The following is a 22300-nucleotide window of genomic DNA, read 5'->3' on the forward strand; positions in this document are numbered from 1 at the left end:
GTGTTTTTTTTTTAGCACCTCAAACCTTCTGGCGCAATGCACACCGCCCTGGGCCCTTGCCTTGGGTGCGTAACAGCACGCAGTGAAGGGAACCACAACCACCGCCCTCAGGAAAGGCAATCCAAGCAGAGAGCAGCCTGCCTGCAGCTTGCCACCAGCCAAGGCACAAGCTGGGAACATGAACTGTTGCTCACAGCAAGAGGCCGTGGAGGACAAAGCGTCTGCAGCCAGCCGTGATGTCTCTTTGCTCCAGTCCTCACCTCCCGTGCAGATGAGACGGTTCTTCCATGCTGCTTCATTATTCCAATTAGCAACAGCTACGGGCTGAGGCTGTGGGGCAGAGGTTGGCTGGAAGCAGAAGTGAAAGGGACAGAAATAGGGTGCCTGGGTGCTGGGGGGATGGAAGGAGAGCGGCCGGGCTTCACTACGGGCAGGACAGGCACCTGGCTGCTGGGGCAGGAGGGAGGTGGGGAGCGGGACAGCCAGCTCCAGCTGGAGCCCCCTGAGGTGGCCAGGAAAGCAGGTAGAGCTGGCCTGGCACAGGAGGAAGCCATTTGCTCGATGTTTTAGCCAGCCTTCGTGTAGGAGAGGCAAACGGCACTTTGTCTATACCCACAAGCCCTCCCCAGGCTGGAAAGCAGGTCAAACATCCTGCAAAGCAGGTTTGCTGGGGTTTCTACAGACACCAAACCACCGACCTGGAGACAAGCACAGGTAGCTCATCAGCTCTCTGTGCAGCTGTTCCTTCTTCCCACCCTCTTACTTCTGCCAATGCTTGAGCTGGATGTGGCTGCGGGCATGCCTCAGTCAAGGACCTTGGGTGTGCAGCCCCCAGAGACCCCTGGCAAGGGGCGCACGGCTCCATGAAGTGGCTTCCAGGAGGATTTGCTCCCTCAGCTCCCCAGGGACAGAGGGGTGGCTGGGCAGGCTGTAGCTCCCCAAGCTCTCTTTCTCGCCCTGCCCCACGTTGGGTGTGATGCTCACCCTGTCCCACTCTTCAGGAACTTCCCAGATTGCTACTGTTGTCCAAAGGGACATGGCATGGGCCAGCTCCCTCATCACCCTCCAGTGCATCCCACTGGGTCCTGTGAACCCAGTTCAGCTCACCCCTGGCATACTGCACTTAACAAAATTAGCCTTGTTTTGGTTTCCTTCCTCATTCCAGCCTGGCTCAGCCTCTCTGTGAGCTGGTGGAGGTGCTGGGGCTTTCCAGAGGTGTAAACTCCCAGATGTCGCAACCTGCGGCATTCCCCATGTGCTGCCCAGGGCCAGATTTCTGGATCCAGGGAACCTCCTGGATGCTCAGTGTGGGAGGCCACCCGCATCTTCACCCGCTGCCTGCGGCTGCCATAGCTCCTTTCATTTTCACTTTGCTCCTCACCAGGTTTTCAGGAACTATGTGGCTCTGCCCTCAGCCCCGGCAGCGAGCCCAGGCGCTGCCTGCAGCAGCAGCAGCCTCAGAAGGGAGCCAGAGGTGGTGTTTATCCGGGCTGGGCACCACGCACAGCGCACGAAGCCCGGGCAGCTCCTGGTGTCCTGGCCCTGGTCGCTCCGGTGAGTGCCCAACGGGAGCCCCTGGGCGCAGAGCTGGGGCTTGGCATTGGTGGGGGGAGTGGGGTGGCTGGCAAGGCTCTGTCTTGCCAGCCCATTTGGGCACTCGGGGCATGGAGGAACCTCCCCAGATGCACACGAAGGAACTGGAAGCTTTGTTGCAAGCCTCGGGGTGCCGGCTGAGCTCTGCATGTGCGCGTTCGCTCCCCACCACCGTGCCGACATGGGTCCTGGGGGCTGCAGCTGCTGCTGACCCCCCCCCCTTGTGCTGCAGATGTCTCAGGAACCGCAGCGCCGGAGCAGCCCCGCTGCCCTGCTCATCCCCAAGCCCCGGGAAGGGCGGGCGCAGCGCGCAGTGTACGTCCTCCTGGCCACATGCACCGTGGCGCTGTGCCTGGCTGGGGAGCCCCTGTCCCCCGCTGCCCACCGCGTGTCCGCCCACCTGGCCGCCCTGCAGATCGGGGCCCTGCTCAAGGGCTGCTGCTGCCTGGCAGAGGAGATCTTCCACCTCCAGTCCAGGTGAGAAACTGCGGGGCCACCGCAAGGCTGCAGAGCACTGCGGGGAAATCTGCTGCTTGTTTCCATCCCCACGGGTGCCCCCACAGCTGCTCGCTGTCATCCTCGCTGCTCCCGACTTTCCCGTCCACCTCTTCTCCTCCTGCCCTTCCCCGTGCCTCTGTGGACCTATCCGTGGACACTCGCTGGTGTCCCTTTTCCCTGGGGCAGAAATCACAGCCCCAGCTTTCCCCCACCATCAGCTTCTGGGGCGCACGGGGATTTGGGGAATCATCTCCCCTTGGTGTCCAGCTCCACACTGCTCTCCTCCAGGCCCACGAGCGCTGCTGGAGACTCAAGGTCCTTCCTGACCAGGGGCTGCAGGGCGCTGTGCTGCTCCAGGAGGCCTGGCGGGGAGGTGGGAGCACCCCTTGCTGGACACCCCACAAGGTGTCCACCCTCCTCGCGCCCTCCCTCTCCCACCCAGATACCGCGGCAGCTTCTGGAGGGCCCTGAGCGCCTGCTTCCCACCGCGCTGGCACCTGGCCCTGCTGCTCGTCGGTGGCTCAGCCTACCTGGACCTGCAGCAGGGAGAGAGGCTCAGCCCCCACCTTGCCCTGACCTGCTTGTGCCACCTCCTCGCCCTCGCCCTGGGGCTCCAGGTAAGGCACCGGCACCCTGCGCCTGCCCGCGCTCCCCGGGGATGCTCAGCACCCAGTGCGGGGTGCCTGGCTCTGTACCTGCACTACAGCCACCCGCACGCTGCCCTGCTGCAGGAGGGACAAATTCTGCCTGTTTTGGCTCAGCCCTGCAGAGCTATGCCCTGGGCAGCACCCTGCCAGGCGTCCATCCAGAGGGCCCCGTGCTCCTGCGGTCAGTGAAAGCAGCCGCCCCGTGGCATGGGCACCAGTCCCGCACAGCCAGGGCCCTGCAGGGATGAAAAACGGGGGTTACGTCTGTTAATTAATGCAGTTCTTGGTGGAAAGGGCAGCCCATGAGGTCTGCAAAGGGTTGACTCATCACCAGAACGCAGTGAGTGCCGAGCTCCAGGTCCCTCTGCGGTGGTGGCGCAGATAGGGGACCCCACAGGCCACCCAGGGGTCCCCGCTGAGAGCCGGGTGCTGCCGGAGAGCCGGGCACTCTGCTGCCACTTCCTCTCCTCCACCTTCTTCTCACATCTTTCTCTCCTTGCCTCTGCAGAAGCCCTCGGCAGTGGAGATCTCGGAGATGACCGAGAGGTCCCAGCAGAACGTCGCTCATGGGCTTGCCTGGTCTTACTATGTGGGGTACCTGAAAATAGTTCTGCCACGTACGTGGCTGTTCCCCTGCGTTATCAGACCTAGACAGGCAGATAAGCCTTTAGCAGAGAAGCAGGGAGCAGACTCCAAAGCAGCTTTCCTCACGCAGGCACCCTTGTCCCATGCTCTCTCCCCCCAGGCATAAAGGAGTCTATGGAGGAAATCAGCAGAGCCAACCTCAACGTGTGGGCGTGCAGGGAGACCTGGAAGCTCCACATCTTGATCCCGCTGAGCTGTAACGTCTGGGATGACCTGGAGAAAGCTGACAGCAATATCCAGTACCTGACAGACCTCACAGAAACCACCCTGACCCGAGGCGGCATCAAAAAAAGGGTCTACAAGCACAGCCTCTACGCAATCAGGGATGGGGACAACCAGGTATGCTGGGGGCAGCCCCACTGCAGCACTCAGCACGCCCAAAGGTCTTTGTGGCCTCAGATCCCAGACCAAAAGGAGCTGTAAGGGCAGGACAGAGACCCTGCTCTGTTAGAAATGCCCAGCTTCCAGCAGTCTCCCATCAGATGAGGAGGTCTTGCCCATGCCCCCTCCCTGCTGGCCCCTTTCCTCCTGGCTGCACGCTTCCCATCTCAGCCCTGCAGGCATCTGGGGCTGGCTTACCCCCTCCTGGAGTTGATTGGAGTCCAGAAAACTGCAGAGAGCTGAACAGAAAGAAACAAAATAAAAAAAGGAGTGGATGTCAGGTCTGCAGCATCACTTCCCCTCTTCCCATGGGATGAAGGAATATTTCCTTCCGTTAAGAAAAGGTGCCTGAAAATGCCCATGTGATTTCCCCTGGGAACCCCTTTTCCAGGCTGGTGATCCCGCAGCCCCCTGCAGTGCCTTCGTCTCCTTCCACATCCCCAGGCACCCTCAGCACAGGCTGCACCTCGGTCCTGCCGACACATCTGGGGATGGAGGCGCGGGCACAGCCGTGCTTCTCACGGGGGTGCTTCTCCTTTGCCTTCTGATGGTGTCAGCACCTTGAATCTCTCCTAAGCTGTGTTGTTGACCACCCTCCTCCTAGCTGTACACTCACCTTGCCAATATCTATCCTCCTCCTGTGTCCCTGCCCTCCATCAGGATGCTCAGACATCTCTAGCAGAGGAGCCCCCAGAAGGGCACCATGGCACGCAAACAAGGGGCATCTCTGTGGGGACCCGACCTCCAGGAGAAACCACCCCCAGGCTGTGCCTCACCAAAGCTCTCCAAGCCCCAAAACTTGGGACGTGGCACTGCCAGGTCCCTGCCCAGCCGCTCGCTCCCTCCCCATGCAGCAGGGCCGGGGGATGCCAGCGGCCGCAGCCCTCGCCTCCTGCCCCGCAGGCCAGGCACTGTGCGGTGGAGTTCGCCACGCCGCTGCAGACGCTCTATGCCATGTCTCAGGACGAGTGCGCTGCCTTCAGCCGGGACGACCGCCTGGAGCAGGCCAAGCTTTTCTACAGGACCTTGGAGGAGATCCTGAGAGGCTCCAAGGAGTGCGCAGGAAACTACAGGCTCATTGCGTATGAGGGTGAGCGAGCGGGGGACAAGGGCAGGGGGTGCCCAGCACGGCAGCCGTGCTCTCCAGGTTCTTGTGTGTTGTTGGATTGGGGCACGCAAGGGGAAATCTGCAGGATCTCTGCAGATCTGGTAGGATACTGGTCCCTGCTCCAGTCCCCCCAGGTCCCTGAGTTGAACAGTCTTTGGCTGTGGCAGCAAGATGCTCCCACAAACGTTAGATTTGGGACAAACAGCAGCCTTTCAGGGGAAGGAGCAGGCGCTGTCACTGCTGATTTTGCTGGGAGAAGTGTCTGGGACCATCCAGCCCCCCAGCAGCACGTGTGAAGCTCCATGGCACTCCCCAGGGAGTGAGCCTTCCCCTCCACCCTTTCATTTCCCATTTCTCCACCTCTGCCAGGACAGCAGGGCTTGACAACAGCTTGCTGCTTCTTGCCGAAACAAGAAAATTCTCGTCATTATTTTTTTTTTTTTCAGATAAATTCAGTGCTCTCCCTGACTGGGAGCAGCGTTTCCATCCAGCAAGGTAGTTCCTACCACAGTAGGCACTACTGGGAGCCCAGCACGTGGTGCCTGTGCTTTGCTCTCCTTCCTGCACTTTGTGTTTTATTTTATTTGTTCTGGTGTGAGGAAAAGGGAAGTGGGAGCCATAATCTGACTTTTCAGGAAATTCTGCATATTTTGGGGCATCTCTCACAGACTGCGTCCTGCCCAGACCCCTGCCTCAGGCCAGACCATGAAGGATGCTTTCATCTTTCTTCTCTTCCAGAGCTGGTAGAAGCCGAGCCCCACTTCTTGTCCAGAGAGATCCTCTGGCACCTGCGGCAGCAGCAGCAGGAGGAGTTCACGGTGTACGAGGGGAGCCCCCCGCGCACCCTGGCCACGGCCCTGGGCTCAACAGATCTCAGCCTCCAGATCAGTGCCTCCGACCTGCCCCAGCCCCTGCGGAGCGACCACCCCTGAGGCCCCCGTCCTGCAGCAGGAGCCTCCCGCAGGAGCCCTGCACCCGGAGCTCCCACGCTTCACATTTACAGCTGACCCAAACCACAGCCCTGTTCCATTTCCTTTGTTTCGTTGTATATTTCTTGTATATTATATACAGAATCAGAATCACAGAATCATCTAGGTTGGAAGAGAGCTCCAAAATCGCCCAGTCCAACCTCTAACCTAACACTAACCAGTCCTCCACTAAACCGCATCACCAAGCTCCACATCTAAACGTCTTTTAAAGACCTCCAGGGATGGTGACTCCACCACTTCCCTGAATACACATTATTATTTTATTATTTTTATTTTTTAATCTGCTTCAATTTTTATCATAGAAAGCCCTTTTCTCTGGGACAAGTTGGTGATCACAAACCCTGGGATTGGCACACAGCCTGCCCTCGGGCACCCTGCAGGGCTGACATCCCAGCCCCGCATGTGTAGGTGTGCGCTGGGCCAGGCGATCCTGGCTTTTTAAGGGGCTGACTTTGGGTTTTCCTGCTGGCCCCAGGCAGGGGCTGAGCCTGTGCCCCGTTCTTGGCCCTCAGCTGCCCGGCTCCTTTTTGCAGCTCTCATCCCAGAGATGCTGGATGCACCTCACTCATCCCACGGCTCCCAAAGGAAGGCGTGCAGACAGCCCGGGACAGCTCTCAGCTCACGGGGCTGGGAACGGCCGTGGCAGCATTTCAGCAGGAATACAGGTGCCCTGCCAGGCCCCAAGCCCCGTGCTTCAGTGGTCCTGACTGAGAAAAACTACGTGGCTGGATGTGGATGTCTCTGATTCCTCAGGCACCTGGTGGATCAGCTTTGGTGATGGCTGGGGCTCCCAGCGGGCACGAAGGCAGCTCCAGAGGGCAACGTGGCACAGCAGAGGGGCTGAGGAGCAGCCTTGCTGCACTGCAGCGTGAAGGGCTCCAGCACAAGGGCGCTGCTTCAGCCTTGTCTGCTCCACAGAGGCAGCATTGGACTCGCCTCCGTGCCACCCTGTGCCCCCTCTGAGTGCAGGGAGAAAAGCCTGGGTGCAAACCGAGGCACAGAAAGCCCGTAACCTAGCACCTAACCACCCTGTGAAGCCTCTGGGACCACTCTCCCGACCTGGATGAGCACAATGTGGTGACACCTTCCTCACCCCAAGGGTGACCCCCTCTTTAAGGGATCAGCTGCAGCTTGCTCCTTTCCCACCTAAAGCCAGTTAAGAAACAGCTCCCGCTCATTCTGCCTCACCTCAGCTTTCCTTCCCAGGACAAAACTGCTCGTGGCTAGCAGCTGCCTCTCAGCAAAGCAGCCCAGGCAAACAAGAGAGCTCCATCTGTCATGCACCAGGAAGGACAAGATGGGAAATGCTTCTCCCCAGCTCCACCAAGCTTACAGAAGAGATCTGTCTGCACATCGGTCCCGCTGGGATTTGGAATTGGAACCCACTGCAGGATTTGGTAAACCTTAATCCAAAGCCTAATCTCTGGGTATTGCATCTGCACAAAAACCAGAAGTGATAGATGAAAGGTGAGGGACCCCTCAATGGCAGCGGGAGCACACACCCCTCGTGCAGAGAGTCCTGGACCGAGGGGTCTGGTCCCAGTGCTCCTGACGCTGCTCAAGAGAAAAAAGGGCCAAGCAAATGGCAAGGTGACAGCCTTCGCTGGCAGAGCATGGCAGGCAGGGCTGACAGAGGCAGGAATAGCAAGCCCCAGAAGGAAGAGGAAGCTTGCTGCCCAAGCTGGCAAGCAGAAGATAGCCATTAGGGACAGCCATTAGGGATGGTTTTCCCTCAGCCTCCCTAACAGCACAAATTGCCCAAGTTTTTGCACTAATTGCAGCTTTCACTGTCAGCCCTGACCCAGGGCTCCCCAGCTTGTGGGTGGGTGAAGGTGCCGCAGGGCGTCAGCAGCACAGCCTGGCGTGCTGCTGGCTGGCACTGGCAAAGTGGTGGCACCCCCAGCAGCTGTTGTCACCAGTGTGCCTGCTGGCAGGAGGGGACAAAAGCCCCTGATATCCCTGGGCATCCCCTGGGGCCCGGGCACAGCCATGCTTCAGCAATACCCATGCCACAGCACCCTGACTGCCAGCAGGAGTTAGGTCTGTGCAGGGGGCACAAAACCCTAAACCTGAGCAGCTGAGACTCAGGCAACAAATCTGGGAGAGGGGAAGGAGAGGGAGGGCTCTCGTTATGAAGACACCTGCCCTGAGCAGTATCGAGGCCCTGCATCCCAGGAGATGGCCAGACATTGCTCACTGATGGGAAGTAGAAAATATTTCTTTCCTTCTCTCTGTGCTTTTCTTTTTCCTTTTTTTTTTTTTTTTTTCCTTTTCCCTTTAATTAAATTACCCTTATCTCAACCCATGAGCCTTGTTTCTTTCTTTTCTTTCCAGCATACTTGCTTCCTCCCCCTCTCTTCCTCCGAGGAGGGGGAGAGAGAGAGCGGTCGTGGGGGAGCCTGGCTGCCCAGCAGGTTGTAGAACAACCACAGGCAGGCAAGCCAGAAAGCCCCTCTTTGGGGTCTCCTGTTTACAGGGGTGATGGGACGGGCCTGGGGGCGAGCAGGGAGGTACGGTCACGGTCAGGGTGCAGGGGAGGAAGGCAGGGCCAGGCACAGTCTGGCTCAGCCAGGACTGGGGCCAGGGGTTGAGCTTGGACGCTCAAAGCAAAGGCAAGGCTTCGCGCAGCTCTTCCTCGCATCCCATCTGGTTTTGTTAGTGCCATTTGGATATAAATAAACCCAGCTCCTGTTTGTTCAGCACCGTGGAGTTTGCCAGGTTGGCAGTTCTTTCTGAGGCACGCTTTGGTCTTCTCTCCTTGTGGGTGACCAGAAATTCGGCTGTTAGCTGCCTGGAAGGAGCCAGTCCTGTGCCATGGAGCAGAGGCTTCTTTTCTGACCTCAGGGGGTCTGATGCATGAGTTGTCTCAAAGACTCATTGCAAAGCAGATGAATTTTATACAGAATTTATGAAATCTGGCCTTCTGTTTTTCTGCTGGAGATGCATGTGCCGATTACAAGTGTCTCTTCTCCTGCTTTGTGTGTCTTCCTTGCGATGGATGAGAAACCACCAGCGCAGCCTGGGATGCCTGGGACAGAGGGATGGGGAGGATGGAGGCAGAGTGCTCCCTAAATCTTGCCTTTTTGTTTAGATATGGTGAATTTAGGATTTATTTTTACAGAGGTTGCTTTTTACTGCCTAAAACATCTCTGGACTCTAGTTTTTCTCTCTGGAGGGACATGTATTAAAGATCACTACACTGAAAGTCCCAGGAACTTTAAGGCTGACTCTAGCTGTATGGATCAATGTTTAAAGCATCTGAGAGCTGACTTAGGTTTAGGATGAGAAGCGTTTTTGCCTCAGGAGCCAGCTCCAACCCACATGGCACCGGTGGGTGCCAGAAGACAGCAGGAGCTCTAGGCACTCCTCCCCAGCCCTGCATCAGGCAAACAGGAGCCTTTGGGAGGGAGAGCACATTGCCCAGAGCTGTCTTCCCCGGGTGTCCTTTGAGATTCTGTAACTCCTACTGCTTCTGCATAGAATTCACATTGCTGTGACTCTGGGTTTAAGGCTAGAGAGGAGAGTTCCTCTTCTGTTTTACTTCTGGGTTGGGGGTTAAGAGGTCAGCACCGATATGGCCCTCTAGAGTCTGTTCCTGTAAAGGACTGAGGTTTGGGAGCTGGAAACATCATCCAGCTCTTCTGGGAAACCTTGTCCACTTTCGTTTTGGCCTGTAATGGATGGTGGCACCTCGGACAGGTTGTGGTTGCTCCTGCTGCAGTGATGAGCAGCAAGAAAACTTTCAAAAACATAACTTGTGTTGCTCACCCACACTAAAATGTGGCCCTTATTGCGAACTGGTTCCTTCAATCTGGCAACTCTTTTTGGCTGTCTTCAGCAATGACTTTTTTAAAATCCTCTCAAACATGTCTAGGTATCAATCCCTTGGCATCCAACAAGGGATTTGGGGAACACTGCTACTAACCATTGGGAAACGACCCTTTTTGTTTGTAGATTTAAGCCTCTATGCAATTTCTCTGGCCCCCAGACAGTGCATAAATCACTGCTTGGCTCGAAATCAGAAGAACTCGTTGAGTCATTTAAGTTCATTCAGTTTGTGGTGGGAACTGGAATTGATAAAGTGCTGTACAAAATGCTTATGTACTCACATACCATTAGCAGCAGAGTAAGGAAAGACACGTGGCTTAAAGGAAGAAGAAGAAAAAAATAAAAATAAAAATAAAAATAAAAAAACAGATGCAGGGTTCCTTGCTCTTGGCTATTCTATCACTAACATTTGTGAAGCTGAGCACCTGATCCGCATGTTGGTTTTCTCCCCCTTGCTCTCACTGATGAGTGACTGGATCATGGAAATTGTATTGAGGTTTCCCATTTTTGTTTACATTCCTGGGAACTACTGTCTGCTGTGTCTTGAGGTCATGTGCCAAGTATGTACCTTGGCTGTAATGCTTCTCTAGGAGCCATGGTGAATTTTGAAGCTTTGAAAGTTTTATGTGGTTTGAATATACATGTTGGCATTAACAACACAGATCTTCTAGAAGACCCCCAAACCTGACCTCTGGTGCTGAGGCAAGAAGGCTTCTCAGCTTCATTTGTGCTCCCACCCACCCAACAAACACATCCTGCTGCTTGGGCCCTGGAGCATTTGGGCAGAAACTTGCTGATTATTTTTTAAAGGCCAAATTCTGAATCCTTGCAAATGCAAGATGCTTCTGTATCTGAGGCAGGAGGGGAGGAGAAGTCAAAGGTTATTCCTGAAGCCTGAGAATAGCTAAAAATATTCAGCAGGACCTGCTTTTATTTGTGTCCATAGGTCTTATACCCATGTAATTTCTAACGAGCAGGTCAATTTGGTGGATAACTGTGCAATTCCCAAGCAAAGAAGGCTTTGTGAATGATGATGTTTTACAGTCAGCTTTGCAATGGTGTTCACTTCGTGAGGCTGGAATAAAACAAATTATTGGCAAATTCGTGTGCGTGGAGTCAGGGAGCTCCATGTGCTGCTGGAGAAAAACGTTTTTCTGCAGAAAGGTGCTCGCAAGGCTGGCACTTGGTGAACGTCCCACGAGGAACCAGCCAGAGGAGGTGAGCAGCAGCGGCTGTGCAGCGGTGCTCTGCTGCCCTCAAGTGTTGCTTTTTAGCGATAGTCAAATCTGCAAAGCCTGCAGTTTGTGCTTTTAAAGTTTGGTGGTTGTGCTTCAAGAAAGGCCTTTGCAATCACACTGATTATTTTACCTTTTCCGTAGGAAACTTCCTGCTTGAAAAGTGGGCTCATCTGAAGTGATTGAGTTAACCAGCGCGTTGACCAAGTTCACTCCTCTCTGTGGTTAAAGTTTGGCATCCTGCAAAGCAAGGAAAACTGCAGCTCAGTGCTTCAGCTATCAGCCACTCACACATCTCTGGGGCTTAAACTGGCTGTTCCTTACCTGCCCTGGTGTCGTGGTGACTTTGTGGTCCCTTTCATTTATTCTTCCCAGCAATTCAGGGGGAGAAGTGTAATACATGTGGTGAATGGGTATAAACTAAATTTGAGAGCCACCAGCAAGACAGCCCAGAAACCTTCGTGGGGCTGGCTCGATGCTCTTGCATGCTGTAACTGCAAGCTCACACCTGAGCCTTTAAATCCTGGTATAGTGTGCATGGGGTTAACAGATACATCCAGCCCAGCACCCCAGTTTTCAATTAAATTGTTAGCCAAGCATCCAAAACATTAATTTCTTTCAATTAGTCAGGTTTGCTTCTATAGTTCCTATTTCCCAAGCTGTTAGTGCTGTCACTTATGTTTAGCAGGTAGCATTAGTGGCTGGGTTAGACTGAGTAAGGTCCCCAGCATGACTTGGTTCTGCACAAAGAAAGGCAAAAATAAGTGCAAAGCTCATGTAGGGGAAAAGGGTTATTTCTGCGTGATGGGCAAGGGTTACAGAGCACCTTACTTGAAGAGTGCTTTTTTCCCCCAATGAGATGTAGTGGAAGCTGTTGACTTTTTTCCCCTTGAAGCAATATAAAAGGAACTGCCTTCTAATCCTTGCAGCCCAGTGAGGAGGTGAGTCTCTGAATTCATTGGTAAGTTCCATCTTCATGTCCTAAAGGCCAGCTCACCAGCTCTCTGTTCCCAGCAAACTATGGGATCACCCATGGAATTGTCATGGGGTCTGCAAAGCCACCACGTGGACTTGCCATAGGGGGCTTCACGGCCACCACAGGCACCCCCACGGGGGCTGCAGTGCCACCCACGGCTCACAGTGTTGGGTGAGGGGCACTGCCAGGCTGGGCAGAGTACAGAGGTCCCAGGGACCCCTCTTCAGAGCTTCCAGCCCAGGTCCCTCTGAGCAGCGGGCTGAGAGCCTGGCCTGGTCGGTGGTCTCCTCCCAGACAGCTCAGCAGAGTGTTTTTTGCACTGGGTGCAGGAACAGAGCCACATCCCAGCCATCCTCCCTCCAGAGGTGCATCCCTGTGACACCAGCCTTGTCCCAGAACGAACGTGCTCACACTGAAAAGAAACTGGGAGCAGCTGCCAGGCATGAAGCCTCCTGGAGGAAGCCACAAACCAGCACAGCACAGGTTGGAAGACAACATCACATTCGTGGTGAACCAGCCCAAATACCAAGGAACAAAGTGTGTCAGCAGGATGCTGAGTCAAGCGCTGACAGATCACTGTTCGTATGTGCAGGGGATGAGGTGTCCCCTTGACTGCCCCTCACTGAAAAAGAAGCTTTATTCCTCAAGGCTTTGGCCATATATATATATATTTTTTTTTTCAGACAACTCCACAGATGGAGCAGTAACTAGGTTTTGCTTTCATTAATCCATGGACAAAATAAGGTAGAAAAAGGGAAGCTGGCAGGCCTGCAAGTGCATTTGTGCCCATCAGTTTGCACTGCTCCCAGCAGCTTGGGCATCCTTTGCTGTGGAGCTACCACAGGAAAAGCTGAGCAGAAACCACACAAGAGCAACATGCCACATCATTTCCACTCTTGGGAACAAAATCTGGATGGCCACAACTGAGACAAAGCAGTTCTTCGTGCATTTAATCCATGGCAACAGACCTAATTTGCAGAAGGACTACACAACTCCAGCTCCTCTTTGTGCTGAGCTCTTGGGCAATGCTGCTGCAGCTGGGAGAGGTCAGCCAAAAGCCATGTCCACATCCCTGCTGCTCTCTGCCCACTTTTCTCCCTTCAGTGAGCCTCTGTGGGGAGGGGAGCATTCTCCTCGGGTTCTTTTCTTTAACTGCCTCTTTACACACACTTCCTTTGTCCCACCTTGCTCTTTCCCTTCCTCTTACAAACTGTATCGAAAGCACGATCTCAGCTACTTGCATTGATGTGTTCCATTCACGGGGCTATAAAACACTCATAAATCAATACTAATATCATGGTTTAAATACGAATACATATATATTGGAAGTAGAAGACCCTGTCTACTCCTGTTCCCTGAGTGGGGTGAAAAGTAGCCTTTTCTCTGGAAACTCTATCAGCACATGAATCAGCTTCCTGTATTGCCTGTTCGTAGCTATTAGCATCTGAAGAGATTCCGCTTTCTGTAGCACCCAAGCAAGCATCCTGCCTGTGGTTTCCCCAAAGACCGACACCAAACCTCCCATTTTGGCTCCCAAACCAATCAAGTGGAGCCAAATGCCCCAGTCACTGGTGTAGTGGCTGCTGAAGGAGAGCTGAGTCCCTGGAGGCCATGCTGAACCCTGCTGTGCTTTTATTGTTTGGAAACTGCAGGTACACTTGGTAACTTGGCAGAGATGCAGCTGTCAACTAGGTCACTTGGATGCAGTCTCTCCTTTGCTGTTTAAGAGCTTCCCCATTCCTGAAGTCCTCTCACAGGATAGTAGCAGCTGATGATTCATCCCCCTCTTCAGGAAAACAAAACATGAGAGCTGGAAAGGCAGCCAGGCAGAGCAAGAGGCGCTTTTTCCATCCCACAGCAGGTGAGAGGAAGGTACACACCCTGTTCATGTGCTTGCTCCAGGGCAAAGGAGGAGCTGAGGCCATTTTTGCTCCTGAATGTGCTACAGTAAATACATCAGACTGAAGCCAGAGCATATCTCCGTGGCCCTGGGGCCCCAAAACAAGATGTTTTCTTGGGGCCATCTTCCTTTGGAAGGAGATGGCAGTGGCAGCAGTGTGCTTGGGCTGCAGGTGCTGTGTTGCTGGGGCCCTGCTCTGTCTTGACGCAGGGCTTCCAGGGTTACTGGTTTCTGCCAGCAAAACACATCTACTCAGCTGCTGAGAAGGCAAAGCAACACGAGTAACCTTGCTTCAGCAGCTGCAAAGCGGGCAAGGAAATGTGCTGAGACATGAGATGGGAGCTGGGGGGTTTTGTCTGATTGCCTCACCCCGAGCAACCTGCTCTGCTGGGAGCAGAGCCCCACAGAGAAACCACCGTGACTGCTCCAGAGCCACGACAGCCTGCTTCAAAACAATTGCCAGCTCCTAGAAAGTTCAAGGCTTTAATTTTGGGGAGTCATTCTTGTTTCCTCATCAGTGTTGTTCAGGACTCTGGTGCTGGGGTCTGCCAAGCCACTCTCACAGCCCAGTGGTTCCCTTCCCTTCCCTTCCCTTCCCTTCCCTTCCCTTCCCTTCCCTTCCCTTCCCTTCCCTTCCCTTCCCTTCCCTTCCCGCCGCCATCACAGCACATCGGGGCCGCCCCGCCTCAAGATGGCGCCCGGCCGGCTCCGCGCCGCCCCGCCTCAAAATGGCGGCGGTCGGGGCCGGGCTCTCCCACCGCCCTCAGGCGGGGCGGCGCCTGCGGCAGCATGGCGGACGATAAGGTGAGTGGGGCGGCCGGGCAGGCCCGGCACGGCGCCGCGGGCACGGAGCTGCAGCTTGTGTGTTTCCCTAGGACCCGCTGCCCAAGCTGAAGGACCTCGCCTTCCTGAAGGGGCAGCTGGAGAGCCTGCAGCGGCGGGTGGAGGACGAGGTGCACGCCGGTGTGGGGCAGGTAAGGAGGGTTGGGGCCGGACGGCTCTGCCGCCCCGTCCCGTCCCGCAACCTCACTCCTCTCTGTCCCCGCAGAATGGCTCCCTGCTGGCTTCTCCTTTCCTCAAGGGCTTCCTGGCCGGCTACCTCGTAGCGAAACTCCGCTTCTCGGCCGTCCTGGGTTTTGTGGTGGGGACCTGCACGGGTGTCTACGCAGCGCAGAACTACGCCGTGCCCAACGTGGAGAAGACGGTCCGGGACTACCTGAGCTCCCTGAGGAAAGGTGGGGACTAGCCAGGGGAACCCGGCCGGCAGCGGCTGTGTCAGTGGCACTGCTGGGGCAGGAGGCTCCTGTGTCCCTGCGTGCTGCTCCTGCCCCTTGGACGAGGGCTTCGCACCCACCGATCATTGTGAGATGCTCCCCGGTTTGGTTATGGGGTGTCGGTAACCGGTGACGGTGAGGGGCAACCATACCCTCACCCCCAGCAGCTCGGACGTGCCGGCTGCCTGCTCCCTTGTCCTCTCTCCCTGCAGCCCCCAAACCGCTGTCACTGCCCCCATGCCCTTCCACTGAGCGGGTGCCCTGCCCTAGGAGCGAGCTTTGTGTGGTTTCCTGGGGAGACTTCTGCTTCTCCCCTTAACGAGAAACAAAGCCATTCCTTTCCTCTGTATCAGAAATGTAACAGGTAATATCCTGTTTTAATCAGGCTCATTAAATTCATGGTATTCGCTTTCTTCTTGAATGTGCCGGGGTGTGAGTCTATCTGGCCTCTCCCCGCTGGTAGCAGCTCATCCCTGCTGGCTGCCTCCTGGAAATGGGTACGTTTGGTAAAGCCACTGCTGCTCTGCTCAGCCCTGTGCCCAGGGTGTCACAGCGGGGGCTGTGGGGACTGATGCTGCTCTTGTCTGTGGCTGTGTACGGCTCCCACGCTCCCCTCCTGACCCTGTGCAAGGTGGATGGCACAATCCCATTCAGCTCTTCATCCGTCGTGGTTCTCGTCGAGCTGACAAAGCTGGTGCTCTCCCTCTTCTTCCTGCTGACCTGGGACCGGCAGCTGCTGGGAGTTGCTGTGTCCTGGCACCACGTCGTTCCCTTTGCCCTTTCTGCCCTGCTCTATGCTGCAAACAACAATCTGGTGGTTCACATGCAGCTCTTCATGGATCCCAGCACCTACCAGGTCCTGAGTAACTTAAAGATTGTCAGCACTGCGCTCCTCTACAGCCTCTTCCTGCGTCAAAGACTCTGCATGCGCAAGTGGCTGGCACTCTTCCTCCTGATGGCTGCTGGGGTGAGCTACAGCCTTGGAGGCTTGCAGGACCCACAGGACTCTAGCAGCCCCTCCAGGATGCAGCTGCACATCACGCTCGTGGGCTTGTTGCTGATCTCGGTGTACTGCCTGATATCAGGTTTGTCAGCTGTCTACACAGAAGCTATCCTGAAAACCCAGGCTCTGCCTCTCAGCCTTCAGAACCTCTTCCTTTACTTCTTTGGCGTCCTGCTCAACTTGATCGGCCATTTCTGGAGCAGCACAGAGAGAGGTTTCTTGGAGGGCTTTTCCTCCTGGGTGTTGGTGATTGTGGTCAGCCAGGCCTTGAACGGCTTGATCATGTCTGTGGTCATGAAGCACAGCAGTAACATCACCAGGCTCTTTGTGATCTCCTGCTCTATCCTGGTCAATGCCGTACTGTCTGTCATGCTCTTCAACCTGCAGCTCACCCTCCTCTTCTTTGTTGCTGTCTTGTGCATCGGCCTTGCTGTTCACTTGTACTATGGGGTCACATAGCTGTTGCCTTCCTGCCCTGCATGCGCCAGGGCAGCTTTTATTTGTTACTCAGGGGTGTTCATTGCTTGTGCTGGGGCTGGTGTTAGAAGCATGGTGGTGCCTCTTCACCTTCTCATTGTGAGAGGTGCCTGAATGTGTTACTGTTGGCCTAAAGCAAATGCACGTGAGGGCACTGCTCAGCATCTACATGCCCAGGAAGCAGGGATAGTGCCCTGCCTGTGCTCTGCTCCAGCCTGGCCAGGGCTCCATGCCATGAGGCTCCTGCTTGCTCCGGTGGGCCCAGGCTCTAGAGCAAATCCTGAGCCCCTTGGCGTGCAGGACATCACAATCAAGCTGCTTCCCCCATCCTCTGCACACCAAAGCACACACCGAAGCACACGCCCATCCCCTGGGCCAGTAAATGCTGTTGCAGGGTTAGCTCTGGTGTGCTTCTCACGTGCATGCGGCCAGCCCTGCTGCATGATTCCTGCCAGAGGCACCGGCCTTCTGCGGGGAGCAGTTTGCTGCTGCCTGGAGAGCCCCGCACTGTGGCTGGGGGCATTGCTCCCACCTCCTCTGCAGTTTTCCAGCCTAACCCTCGCCCCAGCCCCTGGCTGAAGATCTGGTGGGCACTGGGCTTCATTTGCCAGTCCTGGGCACGGCGTTACTACCCACCTCTCTGGACAGTATGAGGGAACTGTTTTGCCTGCTTTTCAACGGGGAGACAGCACCTGAATTTGTACAAATGCTGTGGCTAGTGAATTCCTGGTGGGCAGAAGTCACTGCTGGCTCCGGCACGGTTATTAAAGCTGTGTTTCAACAGTGTGTGTGTGTGTTTGTCCTCCCTGCAGGAAGGCACCTCTGTCACTTCAGAGCCTTGCTCTGCTCCATTTGGGGGCGCATCTGATCTGGACACTCCTTGGTGAGGGGGCACCCACTTTATTGCATGTGGCTGCACGCCTGCAGCCATGAGCCCTCCCACGGTGTGTGCTTCAGCCTTGTGTCCGTGTCTGCCTGGTGCCTGGGGCGCTGCCTGTGCTGTCGAGAAGCCAGCACAGGCTGGACCAAAGGCTTTGTGCTAGGTGGCAGTTGTCACTGTGTCCCCTGGCAGCAGGGGTCGAGGTGTGGCCGTGCTGTCCTTGTCAGGGCAGCTGTGCCTCTCATTCAGGGACACTGTCTCAGGGTGCCTGCGTGGTGGCATCAGCTGAGCCGTGGCTTTTGGCTTCCCGCAGCCGCTGGTTGTGTGCAGAAAGCTCCACGACATCCCGCAGCACCTCCTGCAGCAGCGCCCGGTGCCGGTGCTCCAGTGCCTCCGCCCGCTCCTCCGCCTGGCGCCGCTGCTCCTGAAGCACCTGCGGGGACACCCAGGGCCCCATGGCACCCTCCTGGGGTGGTGCCAGCAGCCTGGGCTTGGTGCCCAGCCCTCCCTGCCCACCTGCTGCAGGTGCTGTCTCCAGGCCTGCATCTCCTGCCGGTGGCTCTGCAGCAGGGCCTCCAGGTCCTGCTCAGCCACCTCGCGCTCCCTTCGTGCTGCCTCCAGGCTCAGGCGCAGCATGGCCACCTCCTGCTGCCAGCGAGCTGTGTCCCACTGTGAGGACGGGGACAAGGACAGGGATGGATGTCTGGGAGAGCCTGGAGCCCTCCGAGTCCACCTCTTCCACCTCGTTCTGCCTCGGGCTCTCCTGTGCTCACCTCCTGGCCCGGCGCTGCCCCATCCCTGAGCTCCCGCTGGAGGAGCAGCTGGTGCTGAGCCTGCAGCCGCTGCCTCTGGGCCTTGGCCGTGGAGTATCCAACCTCCAGGGACGGGCACGGCCAGCAGCAGCTCCCTGCCTGGCAAAAGCAGGGCCATGGGGCACGCTGCAAGGTGCCGAACGTGGGGGCACCTGGCGGGGTCTCGCTCACCACGTGGCCCCCGGTCGGTGCCCGCTGCTCCTCCAGCAGGCCTTGTCCTGCGCTCCCTGGGGCTCGGCTGGGCCCTCCCTGGCAGCTCTCGCTGGCCCCTGGTGCTTTTTAGGGAGAATGAGGTAACGTGAGCAGTGCCCCCTGCCACGGCAGCCCCACCAGGCATGGGGCACGTGCCCATCTCCTGCTCCCAACCTCCTGCTGCCTCCAGGCTGGCACCGTCTGGGGACGTCTGGGTCCCAGGCTGTTGGGCTGGTGCTGCGGTCCCTGCAGAGATCAGGTCCTGTGGAAGCAAGAGGAGATGTTATGGGGACACCAGCAGACCTCAAAACTTCTCCTGTGCCCAGGTTGTCCCAGGGCGAGGTGGTCATGGCCGGAGCTGTGCCCACCTTGTCACTGGGCTGATGCGCCTGGTTTGTCCCAAACGCCTTGGTTGCTGCCTGCTTCTTCTCCCACCTTTGGCTTTTCAGTACCTGGAAAAAGGAGCTGGGGGTGCTGGAGGCTTCCAGACACAGACACACCCCACCCGAACCACCTTTCCCCCCATCAGATTGCCCTCAATGCTAGACGAAGCCCTGGGACACCAGAGGATCAGTGCAATCCTGGTCCTGGCCAGGCCGTAGGGTTTCCAGGGGAGCTCTCCCACCTGCAGCTCACGCAGGGCTCTCTGCAGCTGGGCTACAGCTCTCTCCTGCTCGGGGCCACCAGTTGCAGCCAGCAGCTCCGTCCGCAGCCCTCGGATCTCCTCCCGCCGCGCCACCACCTCTCGCTCGGGGTCCCAGAGGGTGGGTGACACCGCCTTGGCCGCCCCCTTCACCCGCTCGGCCAGCGCCAGGGCTTCCAGGATCTCCTCCCCGGGGGTGTCTGCGGGAGCGGCAAGTCCTGGGTGCCCAGCTAGGGGACGTGTTCGTGGGCACAGGGATGTCCCCGGGCTGGCGGGGCTGAGCTGGTGGCTGTCAGAGGAGGAGGAGGAGGAGAACACTGCGGTGCAGTCCCGGTGCTACCTGGCAGCGTCACACCCAGCAGCAGGAAAGTGAGGCTGTTCCCCTCCAGCAGCTGCTCCACCACCCATGGCAGAGCCCTGGGGGTGCCTGGTGCCGGGATCATGGGATGGGGCACCCTGCCGAGAGACCCCCCCATGGGATATGGATGGGGCATGGAGCCGGGCACGCAGTAGCAAGACCAGGCAGAGCCCCAGCTCTGTACGTATGGCTCAGGACGGGGTCCTGGGAACGCCAGGATGCGGAGAGCTGAGCGCTGGTGCCTGCCGCCCTCCAGCTGCCGCTCCACGGTGAGGGTGAAGAGGCTGCAGGCCCTGGGGAGAGGCCGCGGTGAGCGGTGCCTGGACCAGCCCCTGCCTCAGGCCCTGCATCGGCCGGGCCCTCACCCCGGTGCAGCCGAGTGCCCGTCTGCTGGGGACTGCGGGAGTGGTGCCGGGGCAGCCCCCAGCCCCCACGTGTAGACGCTGATGGCAGCTTGGGCGTCGGGCACAGCGACCTCCATTGCCTCCTCCACCATCCTGGAAGCAGAGATGTGAGCAAACAAGGAGGGAGTCTCCGGCCTCTGCTTGCCCAGGTCCCTCGGGGGACGGCGCTGGGCAGCCCCATGCTGGGTGTTGGGGTATCAGCCCCCAGCTGGCACCGCGGGGCACCAGGTACCTACAGGCCCAGGGGTGCGATGTCCATCGCCTGCAGGGCTCGGCCGTCAGGACGGAGCAGGTCCCAGGCTTTGCCCTCGGCACTGACCTGGAACAGGGCTGTGTTAGACACAGGGCAGAAAAAGGGGGCTGCTGGCACCCACCAGGGCCCCGTGTCCATGCACGGGACAAGGGGCTGGAAGGCCAAAGCCTTGGGAACCCCCCAAGACCTGTGTAGGGCTCACACCAAGGCTTCCCAACCCGTGTGAAGAGGTGGGAAAGCCTGAGGTGCAAAGCTCTCCGGTCCTGCATGCAGCACTGGGCACCAGGACTGCAGCAATATGGGGTCCGGCCAGTGGCAGAGGTACAGGGCCCCCAGCTCAGATCACCCCGTCCTGCCCAGCCCCATTTCCACCATACCTGGACCAGGCTGACTGTTTGCAGGCTCTGTGCGTCACTCCCTGAGGCCTCCAGCTCTTGGAAAACGGCTTCGATCACCTGGGAACAAGCTGGTCAAGCTGGGACCCGTTGGCTCTTGGCACCCGTGGCTGGTTCTCACACGTACCAGCAGGATTGGGGTCAGCTGGCTGATCCTGGAGCCCAGTCGCCCACTGGGCACTGCTGTCACCTCTCCACAACCAGCCCCGTACCCTCACCTGCCAGACGATGCCTTGGAGCGGCAGCTGGGTCCTGGGACCATGGGGGTCCCAGAGCAGCAGGGACACGCTGTAGCCAAGGGGCACCAGGGCCAGCTGGGGTCTTGCCAGCTCCAAGACCTTCTCCTGGCAGGAGAGATGTGGACAGCAGAGCATGGGTGGCGTGGCAAACTGGGGCAGCACGTATGGCCCAGCACGGGGGGCATCAGATCTGATAGCACAGCACAGCACGGAGGGCACGGCACAGGTAACTTGTCACAGCACGGCAGCCACCCCCCAGCACCCAGGAGGAAACAGGGAAGGGGTGAGAAACACCAGCAGAGCCACGTGTAGGAAAAAAAAACAGGGTCCAAGCATGTCTGAGGTGCTCAGCACCTCCCGGTGGGCTGCAGGTGTGCCCCTTGTTGGGGATGGGGGTGCAGAAGGACGTGGGGCACACGGTACCTGTCCTGCATCCAAGTGAAAGATGCCATCGACGGTCAAGCAGCTCTCCTGGCATGGAGTAAGGGCGATAACGTTCAGCTTCCCTGCCATCCCAGTAGGACCAGTGCGGGGTAAAGGAAGGACTGAGCACACCGGGCTGGAGATGGTGAGGGCGCACAGAGGGTGGGGGGAGACCCCCATCCCTTCTCCTGGTGATCCCCAGGAGCCCCCCTTCATCCTTCCCCCCGGATGATGCCTGGGCAGGCGTCTGCTGGGCAAGTGGCTGGGATGAGGCTCCCTGCTCCCATCTGAGCCACCAGGGTCCCTTGCCCCTTGATGCCCCCATCCCTGCCACTCTCACCTGGATCTCCTTCTCTGCAAGAAGTAGCTGCCGGGGGTCTCTGCTGCCAGCCCCTCCTGGCCCTGAAATGGAGTGTGGAGTGTGGTCACCCTGCCTGCCCTGGTTCTGCCCACCCCCTCCCCAAACCTCCAACAGCTGAGGGTCAGGTCCTGGGCTTCACGTTGTCCCCAAGCCCTCCCACTGTGACCACAGTGCTCAGAGCCACCGGGGTGCTGTGGGTGCCCTCTCCCCACCAGCACGGCTGGCAATCCCAGCCCCAGCCCTACCTGCAGCCTGGTGGAGTCCCACGGCCGCTCGCACACACACCTCCTGCTCGGCCTGCGGGGTCACACAGCAGCGGGGCAATAAGCAGGGTCCTGCCCCGAGCACCCACCAGGACCTGGATGTGCCCCTGGGGTCACACCACGAAGAAAACAGGAGGCAGCCACCCCCCAGCCCCCCGGTGATGTGCCCCACTCACCTCCCCAGCATCCATGGCTAGCTCAGCACCGAGCTGCCAGGGCAGGGGATGGGGTTATGCAGGGCGATCACGTTCCCGTGCATTATTGATGGGTATCAGGCACAGCTGTGTGGGCAGAGCCAGGCAGGGGCTGAGCCCGGCCTGGAGGCACCACGTTCTGGAGGCTGAACTCTTTCAGCCTTGGAGATCGTTTGACGTGGGGCTGTTCACCAAGGGGTGCCCCCAGGATGCTGCCGGCCCTCCGGTGCCATGCTGTGGGGCAGCAGTGCCCCAGCACTGTGCATTTTTGGCACCAGGCTGGCAATCTGCCCTGGGGTGCCAGCTCCCCACACACCCTGTGGATCAGC

The 22300-nt window shown here is 57.8% G+C and overlaps 4 protein-coding genes across 5 annotated transcripts in view; 3 read left to right on the forward strand and 1 right to left on the reverse strand.

Moving 5' to 3' along the window:
- NDUFA2 (NADH:ubiquinone oxidoreductase subunit A2) overlaps window positions 1-22300 on the reverse strand; it is a 107675-nt gene that overhangs the window by 71316 nt on the left and 14059 nt on the right. The gene's annotated exons all lie outside the window — the stretch shown is intronic.
- On the forward strand, window positions 1090-8162 carry STING1 (stimulator of interferon response cGAMP interactor 1). 2 transcript variants are annotated; one of them, XM_027468121.3, is made up of 7 exons: window positions 1090-1554; window positions 1826-2070; window positions 2534-2708; window positions 3247-3355; window positions 3484-3722; window positions 4728-4854; window positions 5611-8162. In XM_027468121.3, exons 2-7 carry the CDS (start codon window positions 1826-1828, stop codon window positions 5802-5804), a joined length of 1089 nt encoding a protein of 362 aa, XP_027323922.3. In that variant the 5' UTR covers window positions 1090-1554; the 3' UTR covers window positions 5805-8162. The 2 variants fall into 2 exon arrangements, with proteins under 2 accessions (XP_027323922.3, XP_027323921.3); XM_027468120.3 differs by having other exon boundaries at window positions 1095-1554; window positions 4668-4854.
- Window positions 14455-17340, forward strand: LOC113845171 (SLC35A4 upstream open reading frame protein). The gene is made up of 3 exons (XM_027468547.3): window positions 14455-14604; window positions 14676-14774; window positions 14849-17340. Exons 1-3 carry the CDS (start codon window positions 14590-14592, stop codon window positions 15044-15046), a joined length of 312 nt encoding a protein of 103 aa, XP_027324348.2. The 5' UTR covers window positions 14455-14589; the 3' UTR covers window positions 15047-17340.
- Window positions 15568-17340, forward strand: SLC35A4 (solute carrier family 35 member A4). Its single transcript, XM_005009969.5, has one exon. It carries the CDS (start codon window positions 15568-15570, stop codon window positions 16534-16536), a length of 969 nt encoding a protein of 322 aa, XP_005010026.2. The 3' UTR covers window positions 16537-17340.

The sequence above is a fragment of the Anas platyrhynchos genome, chromosome 14 (assembly GCF_047663525.1).
Source record: "Anas platyrhynchos isolate ZD024472 breed Pekin duck chromosome 14, IASCAAS_PekinDuck_T2T, whole genome shotgun sequence".
In the NCBI taxonomy this organism is placed as follows: Eukaryota; Metazoa; Chordata; class Aves; order Anseriformes; family Anatidae; genus Anas; species Anas platyrhynchos.

Bases quoted from the DNA above. Each gene is read 5' to 3' on its own strand.
- STING1 (XM_027468120.3), top strand. From the start codon at position 1,826: ATGTCTCAGGAACCGCAGCGCCGGAGCAGCCCCGCTGCCCTGCTCATC. The intron at 2,071-2,533 runs GTGAGAAACTGC...TCTCCCACCCAG, and splicing joins ATCTTCCACCTCCAGTCCAG to ATACCGCGGCAGCTTCTGGA. The intron at 2,709-3,246 runs GTAAGGCACCGG...TTGCCTCTGCAG, and splicing joins CCCTCGCCCTGGGGCTCCAG to AAGCCCTCGGCAGTGGAGAT.
- LOC113845171 (XM_027468547.3), top strand. The intron at 14,775-14,848 runs GTAAGGAGGGTT...CTGTCCCCGCAG, and splicing joins TGCACGCCGGTGTGGGGCAG to AATGGCTCCCTGCTGGCTTC.
- SLC35A4 (XM_005009969.5), top strand. From the start codon at position 15,568: ATGGGTACGTTTGGTAAAGCCACTGCTGCTCTGCTCAGCCCTGTGCCC.